At 38.6% G+C, this 27,014-nt stretch overlaps 1 protein-coding gene across 1 annotated transcript in view; it reads right to left on the reverse strand.

Annotated features, from left to right (window-relative positions):
- The window catches only part of CNNM2 (cyclin and CBS domain divalent metal cation transport mediator 2), a 164,475-nt gene that overhangs the window by 37,921 nt on the left and 99,540 nt on the right, over positions 1-27,014 (reverse strand). The window contains exons 2-4 of the mRNA XM_020967649.2: positions 22,223-22,366; positions 2,957-3,094; positions 879-1,048 (exon numbers count right to left, since the gene is read on the reverse strand). Of these exons, the coding sequence (XP_020823308.1) occupies positions 879-1,048; positions 2,957-3,094; positions 22,223-22,366 (452 nt within the window). The remainder of the gene's footprint in view (positions 1-878; positions 1,049-2,956; positions 3,095-22,222; positions 22,367-27,014) is intronic.

The following is a 27,014-nucleotide window of genomic DNA, read 5'->3' on the forward strand; positions in this document are numbered from 1 at the left end:
AGCTCTGTTCTAGAATGCAACAAACCAGTGCTCAGAAATTAGAAAACCACATTCAGACAATGAAGCTGCACAGAAAACTTGGAAAATCTCAGAAATGTTGCAAAAACAGCCCAAATCAACTGGGTGAACAAGGCAGATTCAAAGGGTAATTTATCCAAAATATTCACTCAAATGCTGCTCTGGGCTAAGTGTCTATTCTGCCACTAGGTTGTTCTGTATACCAGAACACCATCTCAGCAAACATAGGCCCAGGTGGATCCACCTTCCCACTTTAGACCAAATTTCATAGTACTAGAGCAGGGCATGTCAGTGAGACTAGCATAATGTCATTTTATCTCCAAAGTGAAGGAAGGCAGAGGTTGGTCAGTATCTAGGAATCACCAAGGAAAAATCTGGAATAACAGATAGATGATAGAAACAAGAAAAAAGGGAACAGAATCTCTTTGGAACCCAGGAAAACCAAACTCCCATTGTTTGGGCAAAAGTTACTAAGAGATGCATACCAATTAACCTTTAGTCATTCTGTCAAACTATGGGTTTGCATCAGTTGAGTTCACCTTCTGAAACTCTTCAACAAGTTCAACCACTCTAAATATTCTTTATTTGCCTCAATACTTTCTATAATTACTAAGAGCCTTCTAGTCAAAGATATAAAAATGATCACTGACATTACTTTTTTAGTAAGGCTATTTGCAGATAGGAATACAGAAATGAAAACATGGATACCACTTAGAGCTTTCCATAGCTAAGATCATATGAAGCAGGACATGAGAACTTTGGCTCTTGTCCATCTAGTATAAGAATGTTTAAAAAGCCTGATCAGATGGAAGGAAAGAAGGGTACCAAAAGAGAAATTACTATTAAATAATTCTTCTGACCTGCAAAATGAGAACGAAGTAGTCTACAGGTTTGTTTCGCTGGTAGAGGTAGTATTCTGGGGCTTTCTTGTTCTTCTCATCGTACTTCAGCTCCTGGATGACATTGGGATGCTTTAGCAGCCTTAGAAGGATCTTCTCTGACATCTGGGATGGGCTAAATGCTTCTACTTCTACAGATATAAACACAACTTGATATTACATTTTGAATATGTGGCAAGGAATAGTATAAATTAACATTAAAGTGAGTAAAAAGAGATCACGGATGCAAAATGAAGCATTAATATATCAATGAAACTTCTGCTTGTTGATCCACTAGGGGCTCGATCACCTAGGTCCTAGGAGAATCAGAAAAAACTGAATTCTCTTTTGTTTCATTTTCATTCCTTTTTACCACCCTGATTCATTAGTTAATTTTCATTTTCACGAAAGGCATCTGACTTCCCATTTAGAGAAAAAGATTATCAACCAGAAACAGACTCCCTGATTCCTAGCATGTCTTTCTCTGAGCCATAACACAGCTTGTCTGACAATGACCCAGAAGAACATAAGTCCAAGGGCCGGAGGTACCTAAAAATATAGAATTAGTCTCTGTCTCTTTCAGTGTATCTTTGTCTCTCTCTTTTTCCATCTCTCTTTCTCCTTCACCTGTCCCCTTCTTTCCCTCTTCTCTCTCCCTTTCCTCTCTTTCCTTCATGTTCTTCTTCCTCCTTTTTTTCCTCTTCTCTCTCCCCTTTTCCTTTTCCTTCCTTCCCACATCTCTTCACCTCTCTTTCTCCCTCACTCTCTCTCACAGGCCCACATAAGCACAAGATGCTGTCAGAATCTCATTTTCACAATTCTTCCTTCTTTTGACATTATTAGAAATAAAAGTGTAGAGGTTTAGAGATTCACAAATAAGAGAAGACATAATCACAGTCTAATATGCATTCAACTTATGATTTCTTTTAAATCACAGTTGTTATTACACTTGGGGAAAATGTGGTTTCATTATAAATGTTAAGAATACCAATTACTAACTTCTCAGGGCTGCATTTGACCAGGCCTACAGAACAACCTAAAAGCCAGATAATGACCAGCTTTATTTACTTTAGTTTTGAATAATGGTTCCTAGATGGCAGACAACAATATTATCAGAATTTTAAAAATGCAGACTGATAATGAGTTAAGCTTGATGTTTGTTCTTTTCTTAAATCAAAAGAATATGTATGGAAATTTCAAACACAAAAATTGTGAATCCCATTTTTCTTCTTTTCATAATATTTTCCAGCACACTGTGTGTTACTGACAGGGGCGGCGTAGATGTAGTCTTCGAAGGAGTCGCTGGGCAGTTCCAGATTTCCTCCCAATCCTCTTGCTAGATAGACAAAGCTCACTCTTCCCCTAAGGGGCCACTGAGGGAGCATGAGAATGATCTTTTTGGTGTATTCAACCTTGACCTCTGCATCAGTCAGTGCCGGCTATATTGGTGGATTGGGTAACATGATTAATGGAAATAGATTCAATTTACCAATTTTTTTTGAAGAGGCCATCGAGAAATCCATGTAAAAAACTTGATATTCTTGTTTTCATTAAAACTAGTCGAGTCAAAGATTTTATTTTGAAAATCTATCTGCTTTACAAATTGGTAAGGTCGTCTGTGTTACCTTACCACTGCTATCCACAGTTCTTTCCAGGCAAGCTGAATAAAGGCGAATTGGTCAACTGCCTACATATCAAATGGACCCAGATGATGTCCAGGTCTCATGACTTGGTTCCCTACTCCACAAAAGCAGGCTCTACCGTGGGGTTTATTTGCGAGCAGTTAACCTGATGAACTGTACATGCAGGGTGGCAGCACTAACGTTCATCCTTACCTTTCAGACCAATTTAAAGTTACTGGTCCACCCCTGGTAAATGTCTCAGAGGGTTCATGCCGACACTGAACACAGGAGAGGAGAGAGTTTAAAAAGAAAAACAAAACAAAACAAAACACAAAAGTGGCATTATTTGTCACCCCATTTCCCAGTGCCCCCCCACAGCCCACCCTGTCCTGGCTGGTGAGAAACAAGTGATTCCAAACTGAGATAAGAGGCACTTGCCTGTTGCTAGGAAACGGTGCATTGCCAGGAGCAGCTGTGGTGATATTTTAACCTTCATCTCACTGTCTGTCTGCTTGAAGGCAGAGAAATCTTGCTTCCTTTCCCGATGGGCCACTTTCTTTTTAGTCCTATTATCAGCTGGGGGAGGGGAAGAAAGGGAAAAAAAAAAAAGGAAGTTTGTTCCATGAGATCAGGGATCTCTGTCAAAGAAAATGTCAGTACCAGTTAGAAGGGCTACACCTGTCTCTCTGTAGGAGTGCCTGTGTACACACACACACACCCAAGGAGGGGGAGGGAAGAAGAAAGAGAATCCACCCTTAGCACTGCATGGCCATAAGTATGGAGTAATGAAAATAAATTCCTAGAATGCTGCCTTATCGGCAACAACCTAGTTCATGAAAGCCTTTGGAAAATGCATTTTAAAAATTCACAAATATGGTAGCAAGGAATAGTTTTTCCTAATAAAGTTGTACAAATGGTATATGACATAGAAGCAGTGGATCACACTGGTTTTCTGCATGATCTTTTCCCTCTACACCACTCTTTTTTGGTTACCTCATCTATTTCCATGGATTTAAGTAGCATCTATATGTAGATGATTTCCAAATCTACAAATATAGTCCTCATTTTCTCCAAAACCATAATCCTGCATCATCAGCTAATGGTTGGACCTTTCTTACATTCTATCGGCACCTCAATCTCCACACACCTGAAAAAGAACTCACTGTATCTTCCCTGAAACCAGCCTAAGTTTCTCTATTCCAGTTGAGAGCAGCACCATCCTCCCAGACACCAACAGTCATAAACAGAACTCACTGTCTTTCTTCCTAGACTGTCTCCCCATCCACTTTTCCTAACTTCTCTATTTTCCATCATGGGTGGGCTTCACACCACCCTTCCAGGCTCTTGGGTTGGTCATCTTGGAGTCATTCATTCTTGACTCTTCCCTCTTCCTCACCCTCAATATAATCATTCGCCAAATCTCATCAGGCCTACCCATACACAATACACTATCTCAGACCTATCCTCTTCTTTCTATGCACACAACACCGTCGTTTAAGCATTTAACACCTTTGGTGAGGATTACTGTTTACGATCTTTCTCCTCTCCAATCCGATCTCCACATAGTCCTCAACATAACATTTACAAGTTTGTAATTAACTCTCTTGTCATCTCCACCTCTCGAAATGCTTCTATTGCATTCAATCTCAGCTTAGACACCACGGCCTCCATGAAGCCTTCCCCACCCCCCATTTGTTAGTGGCCAGTCTCCTTCCTTAATTTTCTTTGTACTATCCTCATTTGTGCCCTTTCCTCAGTAGAATGGAAGCTCCTCGAGGACGAAGGATGTACTGTTTTTATTTCTGCATCTTCAAGGCCAAGCACAGTGTTCTAAATTTAGCTTACTCTGCTGAATTAAATTTAACTGAAATTCTCTGATATAATACTTTGAATTACACCTCAAATTAGTTATATCAGTCAGTCAAGATTTACTAAGTCTCCACTATCTGTAATGCAATAATGTAGAAAGGCAATGTAGTGGAATGAAAATACTGCACGTGGATTTATGAAACCTGGCTCTAGAATTCAAATCCTAGCTGACACTGTTGCATGATTATGAGCAATTTCACTTAAGTTCTCTTAGCTTCCATGTCTTCATCTGTAAACTGGGAAAAACCCTAGCAGGGCTGTCAAGAAAACATATTATAAACCTCAAATATATATATAGTGTATCAATTTGAATTATAAATATGAATTATTATTGTTGCTACTATGTGCTTTAGGGGATATGCCAAAAGAAGTAGAAGACTTAATTACTGCTTTTAAGAAGCATTTATTGCTGAGAAAGTAGAAAAATATACTTAAAATCAAGATGAACAATATCACAAAGCAATATTTCAATTAAGTTCAAATTAGCTAATAAATTCATTAAACACTAGGTGACGGATTTGCAAGAATGAAGAGCATCAGATGGGTTTAGTTCTACTGGGCTGTCCAGAAAAACAGAAATTTCTCATTTGTCTTAAACCACAGTGTACATATGTATGTGTGTATGTGTGTGTGTGTGTGTGTACAAGTATGTACATACATCACTAAGTCACATACAGAGAATATGTTTAAGAATGTAAATTGTTATTTTTAAAACATGAGCCAATTGTCAGAAAAATTTATCAGTGATTGAGTATTAGGGACTAGACCTACGATTTCATTGTTAGGTAGGAATCTCCCTCTACCAATGAAGATCAGCAAAAATTTATTGACAGGACATAAATTTAGAACAGGGTATTCTAAGAAGCAGTGTGGCATAATATACCAAACTTAGAGTCAGAAAGACATGGATTAGAATCCTTCCTTAGATACTTACTATATGGCACTGGGAAACTGACTTAATTTTTCTCTGCCTCAGTTTCCTCATCTGTAAAACAGGGATTATGATAATATCTACTTCACAGGATTGTTATGAGAATCAAATGAGATAATATATGCAAAGTACTTTGCAAATCTTAGAGTGCTCTATAAACATTAATTATTATTACTATTATTACATATATGTTTGAGGAAACTGTCTTGCCTCTCTGGGTCAATTTCTTTATTTGTAAATGAAGGGATTGGACTAGATGATGCCTAAGGTCCCCCTCACTCAAGATCCTATGATCTCATACTAGCAGCTCGATAATAACTCATATATGACTTTGATATACTTTTATATCCAGATGAACGCTCACTTAAATAACTCAAGGACTGCTGCAATCTCTTTTAGGCCATAGTAGAAACCTATGACCCCAAATAAATTAAGAGGCATCAAGTCAGCCTTGCTGCTGATAGCTAAGCTGCTTCTCTGATGACAGGTTGACCGTCACCAGGCCCATATTCAAAGTCTGTCCAATTTAGTAAGATCTGTCAGTACTTGAGCAGGCATCAAAGTAGGGCTCTAGTCAGATTTATTGATATATAGTAATACAGGGGAAAAAAATTAATTCTACCTTTTTTGGGGATCCGTAGAGTTAATTGACAGTTAAACAGAGTTTACATCGTGGGGCTATAAGATAGAACTTGTCTGTTAGAAATCCAGCCAGTCAGTGGTCAACTATCATTTGAGTAGCAGCTATGTGGAAGACTGTTAGGCTCTGTTAAAGGATATGGAGATGGGTGAGATGTACTTTTGGGCCCTCAATATGTGCAGAGGCTCAGGCAATATTGTGATGTGACAAAGGTCATTATGTTCATGTCAGACAGACATGTCTGGGCAGGAAAAAACAGCCTTAAACGAGGTTGTGAAGCCACTTTCATTAGCAGTAGTATGTACATTATTCATTTTACAGGCAATGATGTCAACTAAGGGATGCAGTACTAGGATTACCCCAAAGATAAAAGTCTTGGGGCCACGCAAGGTTAGGAGAAACAAAGTTGTTAGTGAGTGAGGACCAAATTGATTTCTACTTATCAGGCTTCTGTGCAGAATATCAGTTTCTTTAACTCATTTGTTTTTATTGCCAACTCCAAATTCTTACCTTCCTATCTCCCCTAACCCATTAAGAAAACAAGGAAAATGACACCCACTATAAACAAGTATAGTCAGGCAAAAGAAACTTCTGCATTCAGCCACATCCAAAAAGCCAAAAATAAAAACGTAAGCCTCAATCTTCAATTTTAGAGTTCCTAAGCCTTTCAGAGTTGTTTATCTTTACAATATTGCTCTTATTGTATAAATTGTTCTCCTGGTTACATTCACTTTACTTCGCATCAGTTCACATAAGTCTTCCCAGGTTTCTCTGAAATTATTCTCTTCATCACTTCTCATAGCACAATAGCATGCCAACACACCCATATATTATAACTTGTTCAGCCATTCCTCAGTTGATGAGCATTCCTTTATCCCATCAGTTTCCAATTCTTTGCCACTACTAAAAAAAAAAAAGGTGCTATAAATACTTTTGTACATGAGTCCTTCCCTGCTTTCACTGATCTCTTTGGGGTATGGACCTAGCGGCAGTATTGCTGGGTCAACAGCACAGTTTAATAGCTTTATGGGCACACTTCCAAATTGCTTCCCAGAATGGTTGGACTAGTTCACAGCTCTACCAACAGTGCATTAATGTACCTGTTTGCCCATCACCCCTGCAGTATTTATAAATTTCCTTTTTTTTTGTCATCTTAGCTAATCTGAGTTTTTAAATGTACATTTCTCTAACTATTAGTAATTTAGAGTATTTTTTCATATGACTATTGATAGCCTGTATTTCTTCTGTTGAGAACTACCTATTGATATCATTTGACCATTTATTAATTGGGGAATAGCTTTTTTCTTGTAAATTTGATTCAGTTCCCTATATATCCTAGAAATAAGATCTTTATCAGAGGAACTTGCTGCAAAAATTTTTCCTAGTTTCCCTCTCTTCTACTTTTAGATGAATTGGTTGTTTTTGCACAAGCTTTTAAATTATATATAATTTAAATCACCCATTTTATGTTCTATGAACCTATCTCCTCTTTCATCTTGAACTCTTCTCCTATCCACATATCTGACAGGCACTTTCTTTTATGGGCTACTAGGTGGTGTAATGGATAGAGTGCTGGGCCTGAAATCAGGAAGACTCATGCTCCTGCATTCAAATCTGGCCTCAGACACTTAGCTGTGTGACCCTGGGCAAGTCACTTCATCCACTCTTTGCTTGAGCTTCCTCATCTATAAAATGAGTTGGAGAAGGAAATGGAAAACCAACCCAGTATCTTTGCCAAGAAAACCCCAGATTGGGTCATGAAGAGTCAAACACGAAACAACAAACAACATTTTCTTTTATGTTCCTCTAATTTGATTATGTCATATTTTATGTCTAAATCATGTATCCCTTTGAAGCTTATTATGATAGATGGCATGAGATGTTGGCCTATACCTAGTTTCTAACAGACTACTTTCCAGTAGTCCCAAGAATTTGTGGCAAACAGTGAGTTCTTGCCCCAATAGCTGGGATCTTTAGGTTTATCAAACACTAAGTTACTGTATTTGTTTGCTTCTGTCATGTATAAGAGAAACAAATGTTTCATATTTAATCTGTGCTACTGACTAATCTCTCTATTTCTCACCAAATTGTTTAGATGATTACTGCTTTGTAGTATAGTTTGAGATAATGGTACTGCTAGGCTCCTTTTCCATACCACTTTTTCCCATTAATTTCCTTGATATTTTTTACCTTTTGTTCCTCCATATGAATTGTGTAATTTTTTTTTCTAGTTTTATAAAATAATCATTTGGTCTTTTGGTATGGCGCTGAATAAATATGCCATTTTTATTGGCTCAGCCAACTCATAAACAATAAATATTTCTCCAATTATTTAGATCTGAATTTGTATCAAGAGTTTGTAATTGTGTTTATATAATTTCTGTGTACCTCAGCAGACTCCTAAGAAATTCATACTATTTGTAATAATTTAAAATAGAATTTCTCTTTCTAACTCTTCCTGTTAGATTGTGTTGGTAATATGCAGAAATGCTGATGATTTGGGTGGGTTTGTTTTATATCACGCAACTTTGCTAAAGTTGTTTTAATTGGTTTTTTAGCTAACTTTCTAGGGTACTCTGAATAAACCATCATATCATCTGCAAAAAGTGATCATTTTGTTTCCTACGCTTATTCTTTCAATTTCTTTTTCTTGTCTTACTGCTATAGCTAGCATTTCAAGCACAATACTATATAGTTAGTAACGGCAATAATGAACATCTTTGCTTTACCACTGCTCTTACTAGAAAGGCCTCTAGTTTATCCCCATTAAAAATATTGCTGGCTCTTGGTTTTAAATAGATACTACTTATTATATCAAGGAAAGCTCCATTAATTCCTATGCTTACTTAAGTTTTTAACAAGAATGGAGTACATATCTTGTCAAAAGCTTTCCTTGTTTCTCTTGATATAATCCTGATTTCTATTGTTTTTGCTATAAATATAAATTATCTTTATAGTTTTCCAATTGAACCGATCCTGCATTCCTGGCATAAATCCAGAATGGTCACAGTATATAATCTTTGTTATATGTTGCTATAGTCTCCTTGCTAATATTTTACTTAAAATTTTTGTATCAAAAATGTGCATACTCTTTGACCCAGCAATAGCACTTCTAGGGCTGTATCCCAAAGAGATCATACAAATGGGAAAAGGATCCACATGTACAAAAATATTTATAGCAGCTCTTTTTGTGGTGGCAAAGAATTGGAAATTGAGAGGATGCCCATCAATTGGGGGATGGCTGAACAAGTTGTGGTATATGAATGTAATGGAATACTGTTGTGCTGTAAGAAATGATGAACAGGCAGACTTCAGAAAAACCTGAAAAGACTTACACGAACTGATGCTGACTGAAGTGAGCAGAACCAGGAGAACACTGTACACACTAACAGCCACACTGTGCAACAACTAACTTTGACAGACCTAGCCCTTCTCAGCAATGCAAGGATTTAAGACATCTTCAAAGGTTTCGTGATGGAAAATGCTATTCACCTCCAAAGAAAGAACTAGGGAGTTTGAATGCAGATCGAAGCATACTATTTGCTATTTTTTTCTTCTGTTTTGTTTTGTTTTGTTTTGTCTTTCTTGTGGTTCCTCCTATTGGTTCTAATTCTTCCTTACAACATCACTAATGTGAAAATATGTTTAATAGGAATGCATATATAATGTATATATATATATATATGTATATATATGTATATATATATATATGTATATATATATATATATATTATATATATATATATATATATATCCTATATCAGACTGCATACTGTCTTAGGGAGAGAGGCAAGGAGGGAGGGGGAGAAAAATTTTAAACTCAAAAGCTTAAGGAAGTGATTGTTGATAAATCAAAATAAATTAATAAAAAATAGTCAATTCGGGGCACTTTATAATGGAAAAAATTTTTGCATCAATATTCATTGGGGATAATGGTGTATAAACTCCTCTGTTTTGACTCTTTTTGGTTTTGGTATCAAGACTGTATTTGTTTCAAAGAAGGAACTTGTTAGAACCCCTTCTTATTTTTTCAAACAATGTATGTGGTATTAAAATAAATTGTTCTTTAGATGTTTAACAGAATTTGCTTGTAAATCCATCTATTCCTGGGGTTTTTTTCTGTTATGACTTGTTCAATTTCTTTTTCTAATAGTTATTTAAGTATTCCGTTTCCTGTTCTGTTAATCTGGGTAATTTACATAGTTTTAAATATTCATCCACTTCCACTTAGATAGTGAATTTTACTGGCACATAATTAGGCAAAATAGATCCTAATGATTTCATTTATTTCTTCTTCATCAGTTGTGAATTTGCCTTTTTTTTGGTTCTAGTAATTTGTTTTTCTTCTTTAAAGTTGTTAGCTAATGACTTATCTATTTTGTTGGGATTTGTAAAATCATTTTTATTTATTAATTCAATTTTTTTGCCTTCAATTTTGTTACTCTCTCCCTTTAATTTCCAAGATCTCCATTTTGGTGTTGAATTGAGGAGTTTTTAATTTGTTGATTTCTTAGTTGTTTTTTCAGTTGCATATTCACTTTGTTGATATGTCCTTTTATTGGTGAAAGTATTTAGAAACATAAATTTTCCCCTAACTAGTTCTTTGGCTGCATTCCAAATATTTTGGCATACTGTCTCACTGTTGTCATTATCTTCAATGAAATTAGTAATTATTTCTATGATTTGTTCTTTGGCTCATTCTTTAGGATTAAGTTATACAGTTTCCAATTAAATTTTAATCTTTTAAACTTACTTGAAATATACAATTTCATTGCATTATGGTTGGCAAAAGATGCATTTAATATTTCTGCTTTTCTACAGTTTTGTGAGGTTTTTATTTCCTAATATATGGTTTAATTTCCCTTCTTTCCACTCTCTACCTTTCCCCCTAACCCCAGTGAATTCCTCTTCCTCTCCCTTTCCATTCTTCTCTTAAGATCATAAAGACATAAAGAACCACTCCCATGCATAGCTAACAATATAATCCTTTCTATTCCCATTCAATATTTTCTGGAGTTCTATCATATCTACCTTCTCTAAATTCTATTCAGATCCTTCATTTCTTTTTTATTTTTAGATGTATTTAAATCTGAAAGAGATAAATTGAAGTCTTATAATATTATAGTTCTACCACTTATTTCTCCCTGTAATTCATTTAACTTTTCCTTTAAGAATTTAGATGCTATGCCACTTGGTGTATATATGTTTGGTATTCATTTACTGTCTATGGTATGTTTCAGCAAAATGTGGTTTCCCTGTTTATCTTATTTAATTAGGTCAATTTTTGCTGCTGCTTTTTCTGAGATCTGATTGCTTCTCCTGCCTTTTAACTTTGGCTGTAGCAGAATAGATTGGGCTCCAGCCAAATATTTTAACTCTGTATCTTTCTGTTTCAGGTTTTTCTTGTAAGCAACATATTGTTGGATTCTGGTTTCTAAATCATTCTGCTATTCTTTTCCATTTTATGGGTGAGTTCATTTAATTCACATTCACAATTATAATTGCTAAGTGTGTATTTCTCTCCATCCTATTTTCTTATGCTTGTCCTTCTCTTTGTTTTTCCCCCTCTTTAAGGGTTTGTTTTGCTTCTCACTAATCCCTTCCTTATTTTCCCCTGCCTTTCATTCTCTTCTTTCCTTTAACCCCTTTCCCTTCTGTTTCTCTGTTGAGTGAAAAATATTGTTATACTCAACTGTGTGTATACATGTATATTCTTTGCTCCTTTGACCAGTTCAGATGAGAGGGAGGTTCAAGTGTTGTCCAATTCCTACCACTCCCCATCCTTGTACTATAAACTTCTAATTGGACATCCCATTTATGTAAAGTAATTTCCCCCATTCTTCCTCTCCCTATTCTTCCCCTCTGGAATCATAGTTGGTCATTACACTGATCAGAGTTCTTCATTCTTTCAAAGTTGCTTGTCTTTACTATATTGATGTCATTGTATAAATTGTTCTCCTGGTTCTGTTCACTATACTCTACATCAGTTTACAAAAGTCTTCCCAAGTTTCTCTGAAACCATTCTCTTTTCATTTCTTAGAACATAATAATATTCCACCACATTTATATACCATAACTTGTCCAGTCATTCCCCGATTGGCACCCCCTCAGAGTCCGATTTTTTGTCATCTCGAAAAGAGCTATAAATATTTTGTACGTCCTTTGAATGTTTTTTTAAAAACTAATCTTAAACTACCCTCTCTCTAGTTTCTCATACCCTTTCCTCCCCTTTCCCTTCCTATTTCTCTGTAGAGTAAAATGGATTTCTATACCCAACTGTATGCGTGAATTTGTATATATGTGTATGTCATCTTCTCTCCTTTGATCAGTTTAGACGAGAGTAAGGTTCAAATGTCGTTTGCTCTTCCTAATTTCCTCCTTGATTGCATAAGATGCCTACTTGGACACCTTGATAATTTGTTGGATAATTTCCCCCAACTTTCCTTTCCCTTCTTTCCACTCTCCACCCTTCCCCCTACCCCCAGTGAATTCCTCTTCCTCTCCCTTTCCATTCTTCTCTTAAGATCATAAAGACACAAAGAACCACTCCCAGGCCTTTTCCAATTTGATTCCCTCCATAAGCCCTGATGATGACAGGGTTCAAAGGGAACACACGTACTATCTCTCCATATTAGAACATAAGCAGTTAATCATTGCTTAGTCCTTTGTCATCGTTCAATTGTGGTTTTACCTTTTTATGTTTCTCTTAATTCCTGTGTTTAAACTTCAAGGTTTCTATTTCTATTTCTCTGGTCTTTTCATCAGAAATGCTTGGAAGTCCTGTATTTCATTAAGGGTTTGTTTGTGTGTTTTGCCCTTTTAGGATTAAAAAATTTTACTACATAAGTTATTTTTGACTGTAAGCCCGCATCTTTTGCCTTCTACAATATGGCATTCCAACTCTCTGCTCTTTTATTGTTGAGGTTGCTCACTGTGGCACCTCAGTACTTGAATTCTGGCTTTTTGGCTGCTTGCAGCATTTTTTACTTTGACCCGGAAGCTTTGAAATTTGGTTATAATGTTCTTAGGAGTTATCATTTTGGAGTTGCTTTCAAGAGGTTACCAGTAGATTCTTTCTATTTCCACTTTGCCTTTGGTTCTGACAGATTTGGGCAATTTTCTTTTAAGATTTCTTGAAATATGAATTCAAGATTTTTTTTTTGTTCATGGCTTTCAGGTAGTCAAATGAGTCTTACATTTTTCTTCTTAATCTCTTTTCAAGGTCAGTTGTTTTTGCTATGAGATACCTTATGTTTTTTCCTATTTTTTTTAAGCGTTCATTTCGTTTGAATATTTCTTGTCTCATGAAGTCATTGGCTCCTATTTAGTCCATTCCATTTTCAGGGAGTTTGTTGCCCAGCCAACTTTTGTACTTCTTGAGACAAACTTTCAAATTCTTTTTTCCATAATTCTCATTTTTTTCCCTAATTTTTCCTCTAGCACTGTCCTTTCATTGATAAAAATCTTTTAAAACTTTTTTTTAACTCCTGCTTTATCGCTTCCAGGAATTCTAGTTGCATTTGTGGTCAAGGTGTGGCTTTCTTTGAGGCTTTACCTGTAAATATTCTGTAATACCTGTAAATATTCTCTCCTTCTAGGTTTGTTATCTTAGGCATCCCTCTCACCATAATAGCTTTCTATGGTGGGATTCTTTTTTGTTTGCTTGCTTGCTTATTTTTTTCAGCTTGCTTCTTGACTTCAGATTAATATTAGTGCCAGGTTCTAAGCACTTCTGGAGGGAGAGTCTGGCTGATCCTGATTCTACTTTAGTGGGGTATTGAATGTTGTATTGTTCCAGGATCTCAGAAACAGTTCAGGCTGGGGACCTGCAAGCTTTAAGTGCTCCTAAAGTGAAATGATCCAGGGCAAAGTCTGCTCACTGTCCCCCTCATCGGAGGTCTACTTGGATTTGGGTATGAGCAATAGTAGATTGCTGCTTGACTCTGTCACTATCAGCAAGCTGGGAAGCTCTGCTGGTTCAAAAGGACAAAATTGTAGATTCCCCTTTGGTCTGGGTTTCCTCCCCTGATTACTGCTCTGTAGGTTCCATACTGGGATGGAAGTTCTAACTGAGACCCTGTTCTGCCCCTGAAGTCTGAGCCCCATTGCTGCTGGCTTCTTTACTTCCTACTCTCTCATTACACTTTCCCCAGTCCACACTGGATCTTTGACCTAGAATTGTGTAAGTAAGCAACAAAACCACCACTTGGCTCCTGTCCCCACACTCTGAATAAAGTTATAATGCTCTGGTATGAGTTTGAGGGCACCCCATAGGGGTCGGAGACTTCTTGCCTCAGTGCAAGAAGGCTCTCCCTAGTTCACAGTCCTGGCCAGATCCTGTCCCTAGTGTCTGTAGTCCTCTTTGTCTATCTTCCTATGGTCTGGAAGTCATTGTGACTTTTTCTTGGATTTTCCCATCAGGATTCAGCCTGATGCATTGTCAATATCTGCCTGGAGGAGTTCTTCAGAGACCTTGATGTATTGCTTCCTGCTACTCTGCCATCTTGGCTTTGCCCCCATGATATCCGTTTCAAATCACATTCATGTTCACCATAAACTTTGTCTTCTCCACCCAACACCTTTCAGTTATTACCTTGGGTCTCTGGGTCCTACTACAGTACAGCATTTAGGTGCAAAGGATCCATTCCAGGTAATAAGTACCCTAGGTCACTGGAGCTGCTCCCTTCAAGCCTGAACCCAATACCACTCCCATGTATGCTAGGTCTGGCTATGACACCAATCACCATTTGGCTGTCCCAGCTCTGTCTGCCTAATTGCTGTAAGCCATACCCTCTAGCAGTACACCCAATATTGTAATTAACATATAATAATAACTACTAACACTCACATAGTGCTTTAAGGTTTACAAAGTATTTTACATACATTATCTCATTTGATCTTCATAACAATGCTGTAAGGCAGGTATTATTATCAAGAATGAGAGACGTTAAATGACTTGACCACAGTCAAAAAGCTAGTAAGTTGTGATTTGAACACAACACTTTTGGATTCCAATTCTAGCACTCTTTCCACTACACAAATATGATTCCATCTGACAAATATCTTGTTACATTGATTGCCTGTATAGGATCTGGGGAACCCTTTTATACAAATCTGTGGAGACCTAGACATAAGCTACATTTGGAGATTTCCCAGAGCAGCAGTTCTCAAAGTGTGGTCCATGCTCCCCTTGGCATCCTTGAGAGCCTTTCATGGGCTCCCCCCAAGGCCATAACAATTTTTATTCTAATACTAAAATATTTTAATTTACAATATGGTAAATACTGATAAATATAACCCACATAAACAAAAACTGTTCAGGGAGTCCTCAATTATTTTTAAAGGTATAAAAGGGTTATGAGGCCAAAAAGTTCGAGAACCATTATCCTAGCGCAACTTGGAAGGCAGAGTGGGTAGATAAAATGAGACAAAGAGAGTAATATATAATAAACCCTAGGATTTTGGGACCTGAGTCAATAGGTCAAAATATAACATAACGTTAATACATGTACCTGCACTAGTTATGCAAACAGGTTAAAAATGTCTCTAACTATTTTCACTTTCCTTCAAAATTTCAATAGTCCTGGCCATACTTACATACTTGATTCTTGACCTTATAATGCTAATATTTCTGCCTGCAATCACACACAAAGCTCACCACAGGTATGCCTGTGAAGCCTTAACCAAAAATGGAGCAGAAAGGAACAGTGAGAAAGAAGAGAGAAAAGATACAGTAGCATCACTGTATGTTTCAAAGAGCTGTACCTTAATGTAAGACAAAAGGGACCAGGGGGATGAGAGCAACACGGGGACTTATAGCCTAATCTTAATAAATCTCACATGAAAAAATGGAACACTGGCCAGAGTCTACCCACTGGGGAAGATTATTAAATTTATACTCTAACTGGCATACTCTGCTCAAAAGCAGCCAGTAACAGATATTACTGCAAAAGTTATGAAAGAGAAACATGCAGTATGGGAAATTTAATGTAGGGCACACATACTATGTAAGGGTACTATGTTATCTATCTAGAAGGCAGCTAGGTGGCAAAATAGATACAGCACTGGGCCTCAAGTCAAGAAGACCTGAGTTCAAATTCTACCTCAGATACTTACTAGCTGTGTGACCCTGGGCAAATCATTTAACTTCAATTTGCCTCAGTTTCCTTATCTGTAAAATGCAGTTAATAATAGCATCTATGTTCCAGGATTGTTGCGAGGATCAAATGTATGCATGTGTATTTTTATATATACTTATGCATATATATGTACATGTATGTATGCATGCATGTATGTATTTCAGTTGTAGGCCAAGAGATCACCCCCACCATTGATGCAGAGCATGATTCCCCCATGGTTTACTGGATGAGCTTCATGAGTTGCTGTGACCAAAAATACGATTCCCCTGGTGGCCAGTCCTGTGGTGACTAGCCTTTCTGAACTTAGCTGCCAAGTGCTCAGTCTGTTACCAGCCACATACCTGAATCCTTTCCAGTTAATAGGATCTGCAAGAATTTGCTTAGTCGATATAGTCTCCAAGAACCAGGGTCACCTTAATGGCCCACTATGGCACTGCAATGGGTCTTTTGTGGAAGTGGGACATGATATGGTTTCAAAATGACTAATACTATTGTCTTCCCAAAATAGAAATAAAAGAAAGTACTAGAGAGCCCAAATCTCAAACTCCCACCCATTTCGCATTGCTCATCATTTAGGAGCACTACTAATGACAACAGGCCTCTCTAGCTTAGTGGCTCACCTAGCATCATCATTACTATTTGTTTATCTGTTATTGCAAAGCAAATTCTCTCCTAATAATCTACTTAGCCTTGTGGACCTGGGGAATGCTCTGTCTACAATAGCATCTCAGCAATAATCCTACCTTCAGGAAACACTGAGAGAAAGGAGGTACCTCTATCAAGCTCTTTGCTTAAGTTCCTAATTGGTTCTATGTTATAGCAGCTCACACCCAGCCCTGGGACCTTCAGTGTGATATTACTCACTTATAACTCTTTGAATACTCCATCCATGTTTGCCATCATATAACACCACCAGCAAAATATTACAATCAAAGAGAATACCAAATTATTCAGACCCATACTTGAGAAGTGTGAACTTTTATGGATACATGGGGCCAGGTATTAGCCTGAGAACAACTAGCAAATCAATGAATTATCAATTATTTAACCTGTAATCCTTAAATATTAACTAACCACTAATAAAGGAAACAGGTTTAATTCTGCCAGTCAGGCTAAATCTTCCAAGTCTACTACTTTCTAACATGGAGCCAAGATCAGACAACATTTTCAGCAGAACCAGTGTGACTAATATATACAGCAGAACAAACTGACATTTAGCTTTTAAAAGTAACGTATAAATACAAGTGGAACTCATGGATGTATTGATTGTTCGTTGATCCTAAGGACATTAGCCACAGGATCAATACATATACACACACAGGCTTAATGTGAAGCAGTCATTTCTGAGGCAAGGTTAAAAATGGCAAATTCAACAAAGGGCAGAATCAGAGAATTAGATAATTTCACAATTGGAAGGGGCCTTAGTGGTCATCAGTCCAACCAATTCCTAGAAAAGAATCACCTCTACCACAGACCTGACAAGTGGTTATCCAATCTGTTCCTAAAGACCTCTATTGAAGGGGAAACTAACACCTTGTGTGGCAGTCCATTTTACTCTGGGACAATTCTAATAGTTAAAAAGTCTTTCTGGACGTCAAACCTCAATTTACCTCTTTGTAATTTCCTCCGATTGCTGCCCCTGGGGGCCAAAAAGAACAAATCTAACCCCTCTTTCATATGACAACTCTTAACATAATTGAAGACAGTTATCACGTTCCTCCTGATATCTTTTCTTCCACAGCCTAACCATCCCCATTTCCTTTAACCAATCTTTTATATCTTGGACTTAAACATCCACTTTGATCTCTCCTGGATAGTCTTCAAGTTACAAAGGTTATTTTGAAAAGGTAGTGCCTAGAACTAAACACAAAACTTCAGACCTAGCCTGACCAGGGTACAGCACAGAAGAAATAGCATCTTCCAATTCCCCTTAATGCAGGCCAAGATCACATTAGTTTTTTCGGTTGCCATATCTCACTGTTGCTTCATATTGACCTCGCAGGCCACTAAAACCCCCAGATCTTTTATAGACAAACTGCTGTATTACCCAAGGCTCCCTCACTTTGTAACTGGGCAACCAAGTGTCAGACTTTACATTTATCTCTATTATATCTCATCTTCTTAGATTCTGTCCAATTTCCTAGCCAGTCAGGATCTAGAAGTTTCCTCCATTATCCCAGAGTGATAACCACCGTCCCCAAATGTATACATACATATATATATATATAGTTCTCCATACCTCTAAAAATAGGGAAACAAATATACTGGAGAAGTCCTTTTTAGGTTGATGATTTCAAAGAAATACAATCACAAAAGAGATGAATTCTTTTAAAAGACAAACGTGAGCCAAAAATGAAACTTGTTCCAATAAGAATTATGAGCCTAGAGGCTTGGCCAACACTGAAACATAGTATTTCCCATTCAAGCTGAGCTGAAGGAAATCATTCTGCCCTCAGCAAAGCAGGCTTTGCCTTGGGTCACTGCTGAATCTGGTCTTCTCTTTCTATATGTGTCTCAGAAGCAAAGAAAAAATGCATTTCCTGCCACAGAGATCCCACTGATAGCAGGGACCCACTGACGGCAACTGGACAAAGAAGCAAAAAGTTGGATGGGAAAAACTTTTTAGGAGTTTGGAGAACTGCTATAAGTTGTTTCCACAGCTAAGTTTAACGCTCTATGAGAACAAGACTGCCAGGGTCCAGATACATAGCTTCTTACTTTCCTGCAATAAAGCCAGGTTCAGCATCAGTTCTAGCGACTTCGTGCATGTCTATCTTCATTCAAGGAAGGATCAACCCAAGAGCCAGAAGCTCTGTCCCTCGTCCCTCTCCTGACTGCTGAAGGTGGATCCTTTTCAACGAGTATTTGCTTATTCTGGGCTTTCTTTCTGTGAGCCAGGTACTTGGTTAGACACTGACATTACATAAGCAAAACAAATCAGTCCCTGCCCTCAAAGAGTTTACATTCCACTACGGGAAACTACATGTATTTGATAAACAAATCCAGGATATACTTTGTAAATACAAAGTAAACCAGGGAGGGAAAAGAGGACTCAACAATTAAGTGGAATCAGGAGAGCCCTTGTGTAAGAGATGGCATTTGAGCTGAGGCTTTAGGAAAGCTAGGAATTCAAAGGGGCCCAGATGAAAAGTGAGCACATTTCAGGTGTGAGGGATAAAGATGGGAAACAGAATGACACATGTGGGAAATAGCAGGTAGGTCAATTAAACTGTAATGCAGATTGCACAAAAAGGGAGGGATGATAGACACTAGGCTCAGAAAGTAGGTTTTAAGCTAGATCAAGAAGGGCTTTAAATGCCACACAAAGACATTTGTAGTTTATTCTAAAAGCAGTGGGGAACCACTGGAGCTTTCTGAGCAGTGACTGACATGGCCACCCTTGCACTTTAGGCAGCTGGGTGGTGCTGTGGATGGGACCTGAAGTCAGGAACATCAGAATTCAAATTAGACCTCAGACACTTACTAGCTGTATGACCTTGGGCAAGTCATCTGTCTGCCTCTGTTTCCTTAACTGTAAAATAGGGATAATAATAGCACCTGCCACCCAGAGTTGTTCTGAGGATCAAATGAGATAGTACTTGTAAATCTCTTAGAGATTTACAGAGACTGGCATATAGTAAGTTTTTGCTAGTATGTTAGTAAATGCTGGTTATTTTTATCATATTAATCTACTAGGTTGTAGAATATGGATTAGAGGGGAGAGAATGGAGGCAAAGAGACCAATTAAGAGGTTATAAAAATAGTCTAGGTGAGCAGTGAGGAGGGCATGAACTTGAGTGGTAGTTGTCTGAATGGAAAGAAGGGGACAGAGGGGTCACTGCTGGGAAAATAGAGCAGACAAGGCCTGGCCACTCATTGGTGAGAGAGAGGAAAGAGTTGAAGGTGTCTCAGATGTTTTGCAAAGCTGGTAACTAGAATGATAATAATGCCCTGGACAAAGAGGAAGTTAGGAAGAATAGTGTTGAAGGGGGGTAGAAGATAATGAGTTCTATCCTGGACATGTTGAATTTGAGATGCTTATGAGACATCCACTTGAAAATGTTCAATGAACCACTGGTGATGTAAAAGTCGAGTTCAGAAGGGAGACTATGGCTGGATATATGGACCTGGGAATCATCTGCACAGAGATCATAATTAAATTGAGGAGAACTGATGAGATCATTGGAAGAGAAGGTGAAGAGAGAAGAGAAAAGAAAAAAAAAAAGAAGAAAGCCCTAGAGTACACTCACTTAAGAGGGGGACAACACATAAACAATGATCCAGCAAAAGAGTCTGAGAAGGAATGGCCAGACAGGCAGGAAAACTAGTAGAGGACAGTGAAAACTCAGGGAGCAAAGAATAGCCAGGAGGAAGGGTGGTCAACAGAGTCAAATACAGAAAAGTCAAGGAAGGTGAAGATGGAGAAAAGGCCATCATCTCTGGCAGTTAAGACATCATTGGTAACCTTGAAGAGAACAATTTTAGTTGAGCGATAAGGTCAAAAGCTAGATTGCAAATAGGTGATAAGTAAATTAAAAGGGAAGAAGTGGAGACAAGGGATGTGGACAGCTTTTTCTTGGAGTTTGGAAAGGAAGACAGAATTGAGGAAGACAGCTAGAGGTGTTGGGTGGGTCAAGTAAGTTTTTACGAGGAAAGACTGAAGATTAGAGATGGAGAGAGTACAGATCAGAGATGGGCAGAGATGAGATCAAGGGCACAAGCAGAGGGCCTTGGTGAGAAGAGAATGACCTCTTTGTCAGAGACTGACCATGTCACTCCTCTACGCAATGAACTCTCATAGTTTCCTATTGCCTAGAATCAAATAGATGCTCCTCTATTTAGCTTTTATAGCCCTCCATCGCCTTGACCCAACTTATCTTTCCAGACTTACTACATTACTTACTTCTCCCCTCCTCCCCTCCCTCAGTGTTCTTCAATCCAGACAAGCCCTTCCTCACCAACTACATGTCACCGTATCTCTTCTTTCTCTGCCTTTGCACTGGCCATCCCTCATGCCTGGGATGCCCTCCTTCCTCACCTCCACCTCACAGAATCCTTCTCTTGGACTGTTGTTTAAGCACCATCTTCTAAGTGGAACTTGTCCTGATCCCCTCTCAAACTAACTTGTATTTAACTCCTTTGTGTTTATTTGTATTGATTCTCTTTATATATATATTCTGTATTATACATATATATATATATATATATATATATATATATATATATATATCTTTTATCCTCTCCTCAGTTAGAAAGTCAGCTCCAGAGGGGATTATTTAACTTATTGTATCTGTCTCCCTGGTGTCAAGCACAGTGCCTGATACTTGGGCACTTAATAGAAGCTTGTTGAGAGACTGCTGATTGTAGTGGAGATGCAGACTAGGGCAGGAGAGGAGGGGGACTCTTTTCTCAGTAAAGTGTGAAGATTAGGTAATATAAACTATAAATCTGGAGTGGCCTCAGTTGGCATAGCATTGTACAGCCTTCCTGTTCTTTACCATAATTGCTCATGTCTGCCCAAGGGTTCTGAGCAAAGGGAAATCCAGGTTCTAGTAAGGGCTTCAAGCACAGTTTTAATCTAGCAGTTCACTGACCTCATTTACTAGCTCAACTCCCCACTGCTGAGAGATTTTAAGCCACAGAGTCTACTTATTTAGAAATAGCTCATATTTTAAAAAACAAACAAACCCAACCAAAAGAGAAACATCCACCAAAGAGAGAATATGATTATGCAAGGCTCAGTTGTACCCATGACAATAAAGCTAACCATTAAGCCCATTGCTCTAGTAAGAGCAATGATGGCCTGGATTTCTCAGCAAAGCGCAAACTCAGTAACGTCAGGAAAGAGGTGTCAGGCAGCCAGCCTATGGAGCATCTGGCTTCTCAGGAAACACTGCTGTCACCCGACCCTAATCACATCACAGGCTTTACCTCTCCTAACAGCATGGTAACCTCATCAGATTTCCCACCAATGTCAAGACTAGCCCACAAAATAGATTGTATCAGATTAATTTTAAGCAACGGCTTAGACAGGATAGAATAACAAAACCAAGACAGTCAGCAACTGGAAAGATATGGTAGGAACCACAGTCAATGTTAAAGAAAGCAAAGGTCATTCTACTCACTGTACAAATCTGTTTCATCCAGGATCTCCGACTTGATGATTTCTTCAATCACATCTTCCAAAGTGACAATTCCCAGCACTTCATAGAACGGATCCCCTTCTCCCTCATTGTTTACCCGCTGCACTATGGCCAGGTGAGATTTACCTTCAGGGAAAAATAGAGTAGTTTAAAAAGTTTCCAAAGCTAAAAAGAACTTCAGAGGTATGCAAATCTTATTCCAAAGTAAAGTAAAATCAATAATGAATTATCAACATGAACATCGGCATTGTAAAATGGATGTAGGTGGATAGAAAGCAAGTCAAGACAGTCAAGCATTCCAAGCTTTCCAAAAGTGAGGCCCACTAAGCCAAAACAGTTGTCATTTCTTTATCAATTCAATTAGTGCTTCATAGTTCTCTCCTTTTTAATGGATCTGGTCTTCAGCAGTTATCAGCTCCTTCTATAGGAAGATCTCTAACATCTGTCCCCTCCTTTTCATTCCTACTGTCATGGCCTTTGCTTAGATTCTCACTGCCTCACACTTGGACTACTCTAATAGTTTCTTAACTAATCTCTCTGGCCCCAGTCTCATTTCCTCCTATCTGCTCTACAGAGGCTGCCAGACGCATCTTCCTTCTTTCATCATGTTACTCCTCCTTGCTTATGCCTACTTTGATACCTCTATCCATGTTACTTACCTCACATGGACTGCTCTTCCCCTCCTACCCAAATCCTACCTATCCTTCACCTTTAAGGTCAAGTCATGCCTCCTCCGGGAAGCCTTGTGTGTGATTATTCCAGCCAGAAGTTCTCTCATTCTCTGTTGAGCCTCTACAGCATTTATTGTCTATACTCTTCAGCTGGAGGCATGTAAATTGAACATATCATAGCACCTAGATTTATGTATCTATATCTTATTTGCTCACCTTAAATGTAAACTCTCTAAAGGGAAGTCACTTACTCATCTCTATGCCCGTCTCCATCACCACCACCACCACCACCAATATCTGGCAAAGGGCTTAAATTACTCAATAAGTACTTCTAAGTGACAGTATGGCATAATGGTCAGAGGGCTGGATTTGGTATTAGGAAGACCTCAGTTCATGTCCTATCTCAGATGCTTACTAGCTATGTGACCCTAGACAAGTTGACCTCTTTCATCTTCAGGTGCTCATCTGTAAAATGAGGAGGGTTGGCATTGATAGTCTCAATGGTCCCTCTCAGTTTGAAACCTATTCCTACATGTCTATGAGCCTATAACAAACAGAAATTCTCTCAGGCTCCATCACAGATTAGAGCATCTAAAACAAACATGCTATCACTTCTTGTTGAAACTCAATATATGAAGGTGGCATTTAGCCCTGAAATGAACAGAACTTTATGTATAAGATAATTTAAACTGTTATATTTTAAGTTCTAAATGGAAGGTCATTTGTCCTTTACATGTACATTTAGATCTGTCAGTGTTCAATCATGATTAGAGCACAGATCTATCCAAAACCTATGCTGGCCATTTCCATCTCTATCCAAGAAAACTTGCTCAATTATATGACCAAACAGCCTGGCTATTTCTTTTTTGAAGAAAGTGTGGCAGGGGACATTCCATAGAACATATGTACAGATAGTCCTATGCTCTGTCCCTTGCTAAAGGGCAAGTGAAACCCATCAATTCCTGATTGGACCTCCAGTGTGCCCTTGACTGGCAGTGGGGGTGTGGGGGTCATCAAAGAAGATTGGGACTCAACCAAGAGAAGCTACCCCATCAGCAGGATATAATAACTGTGAAAAAGCTCTTTGCACATCCAGGCCAGCTACATTTGCATTTTCAGAAAAGGACTGAGAGCGTTTCTTTCTTTTCTCTTCCTCCCTACACAAAGGCCATGGTGGTCCTCAGCGAACACATGGCAATGGTGATGAACAAGGGCTTGCCGAGGAAAACTTGAAATAGGACCTCAATTTCCTGCCTGTCTTCTGTTTTGTATTTCTTTCTTTGAGGACAGCTCACCAAACAGTTATCCCATAGGAAGGGAATTTCCAGCCTCAGAGGCTACCTTTGTGAAACTCAGAGGTCCAGAGTTCTCGAGTCAGAGCTGGCTGCCTAGCAGGAGACGGCTCCTGCAATTATACCCTTCTCAGAGAAAATGACCACTGCCAGGAACATGCAAAGACTGAAAGGTCTGAGAAAATCCAAGCTAATGTTGCCTGACCCGAAAATCACAATTTTGTGGGTTGTACTGTCTAGCACATCTTTGGGGTGAATACAAAATATCTTTTCAGCAATTCTGCAAGCTTTGCAGAAGACTTCACCTCTCAACAGAGTACAATAAAGGCCATAGGTTATTGTTTCATGCTGGAAGTATTTATTAATGCACATTTATGAGTCTTTTGTGTTTTAAACATTTGTTCCATGGTAAAGGAAATAAATAGATGCCCCATGCCTGACATCTACCACTTTGAACAATTAAGGATATTACAAAGTGGTAGATAGCAGACTCTGGGCTGATATCTGACACCATTAACAAATTTTCCCTTTGGGGGAGACCCTAGGCATGAGCCATAGTCAAGTTCTGTTTTAGAGACTTCCCCTCTCCTCATCCAAGACCTTATTTGAGCTGGTGGCATAATGAGCCAGAGAGAAACAAGAAAAGGAATCTTTTGCAATTAGGATCTCTCTAGGATGAATCCAGATCTGTGGGAGTCCAGACCAGGAGTCCTTTCAAGGAAGCCCAATGGGCCACGGCTAACAAAAATTCATTAAAACTATAGATAAAGTAAGTTCACCCTGTAACCTCCAGCTGAGCCAGATCTGCTCAGGCTCCCAGCACCAACTATCCTCTCAAAATTGGCTTTGGGTCTGGAGGCAATATTTTCTGTTCTCCCAGCACTACTCTTAACCCTGTGACCTCAGAGTAGCTTCTAAAGGGGCCTGAGAAGATTACCCCAAGAGCTCAGTTTCTTTGACTTCAACCCCTGTCTAGGCAATCAGGTCTACAAGCACAGAAGTTCAAATTGTTAGACAAACAGGCATCCTAACAATTTCCATTTCAGACCCACTCATGTTCAAAGAATGAAAATATTTTGAGCAAATTAGACTAGGGAGGAAACTTATCAAGGACCGATATAAACACTACATCAGGTCAAGCCTATTCAGTCCGGTGAAGTTTTTCACATCTGCTTTCCCAGGCACCCACCATAAGCAGTTAAAAATTCTTGGTGAATGCTGTCTGTCGAAAGTTACATTCTTTTGCTATTCCCAGCTTGTGATCATTTAAAAGGAATTTTCCAAAGCAAGGTCTAATATTAGACTCAAAATGAAGTTTCCATTCCTCTGAGGTGCTATTCTCACCAAAGTAACTACTGCATAATCTGATTGTCTTGGAGCAATTCGTTTAAATGCAGATGGACATATTTTAAATACCAACCCCCACAACACCAAGGGATCTGAAAGACCATACTCAAGAAAAAATTGTTCATAGGAGCTGTGTTTTTTTTCAATGTGAAATTATTGAAGGGATTAAAGCAATGACTAAAGTCAAAGCCCATTTTTTCTCCTATCTCACTGTCTCTCACACATTCCCAACCCTATCAAGAGCTTCCCTGGTTAGCCTCTGCGGCCATAATCTTTCTGTTTGCTTTGAGATTGCTGGTGAGACATACATAGTACTTTCTCAACCTTTCCTCTTCCTTGAACTAAAAATGGGCCCAGGAAATGAGGTCTTCTTCCCTGCATTAATAATTTCTGAGGATGACAATGCAATTCATTTTAACTGTGTTACCATCTGCTGCCGAGAGCAAAATGTTCTGGCCAAATCAAGGTATTCATCAAAAGGGAAATGTCAAGGTGAATTCAAGAGTTAGAATTACTATGGATAAATCAGAAATATTTTGCAGATTCAAAAAATAGAGGAACTGAGTTCCACCAGGACCCTTCTGGATTCCAATCCTGTAAATAATGAGTTATTAAGGATTTAATGGTAGAAGAAGGGACTTGGGGGAAACTGAGCAAGAACTGATAGATTCCTTGATTCTAAGAAAAGGACAGAGAACAATCAGTAAAAGCAATTATCTGACACTAAAGGTAAGTAGAGCAATCAGATCATATGACCTGAAGGAGACAGATGTCTGTGAAATATAGACATGTTCATGAAACACATGTAGCATAAATTATTCCTTTCCCTAGTAAGCAGGTGATAGAGACGTTCTTACCGAGCTAAGAGAAATAAGCATCTAGCCCTGAAAACTTAGAGTGAGTTGGGGTTCTCCTGAAATTTCTCCCATTCAACTGATTCCCAATTTCCCCTTTCCACTGTCATTTTTAGACTTGAGGTTCTGAAAGTGGGGCCATTTCCTGCAATCCCAGAAGGGAGAGAGGTTAGAGATTATCTTGTCCAATTTATTCATTTTGCACTAGAGGAAACTCTTTTGGGGATACACCCAAGCCAGCCTTTCCTTGCACTTCCACCAAAGGAAGAGATTTCTCTCCTTTCCCTTCCCCCCTCCCACAGAGGCCATGGGCCCACAACAAATACATGGCAATGGCAGTCTACAGGTACCAGCCTAGGCAAGCCCAAGATAGGACCTGAAGTCACTGACTGTTACTTCTGCTTTGTATTTCTTTCTCTGATTCCGAGACATGGACATGTCCTGAGGTTGAAAGTACCTAAGGCAAAGCTGACTGCCCCAGGGGAGGTACTTCCTTTAACAATGCTCTTCTCCAAAGAGATAACCACCGAGCCATCATCTAGTCTTGCTCCCTGGTTTTGTCGATGAGGAAACTAAGCACTGAGATCCACCAGTATTTGCTTAAGTTCAT

Source organism: Phascolarctos cinereus, unplaced genomic scaffold (genome assembly GCF_003287225.1).
Source record: "Phascolarctos cinereus isolate Bilbo 61053 unplaced genomic scaffold, phaCin_HiC Scaffold_3;HRSCAF=262, whole genome shotgun sequence".
Classification (NCBI taxonomy): Eukaryota; Metazoa; Chordata; class Mammalia; order Diprotodontia; family Phascolarctidae; genus Phascolarctos; species Phascolarctos cinereus.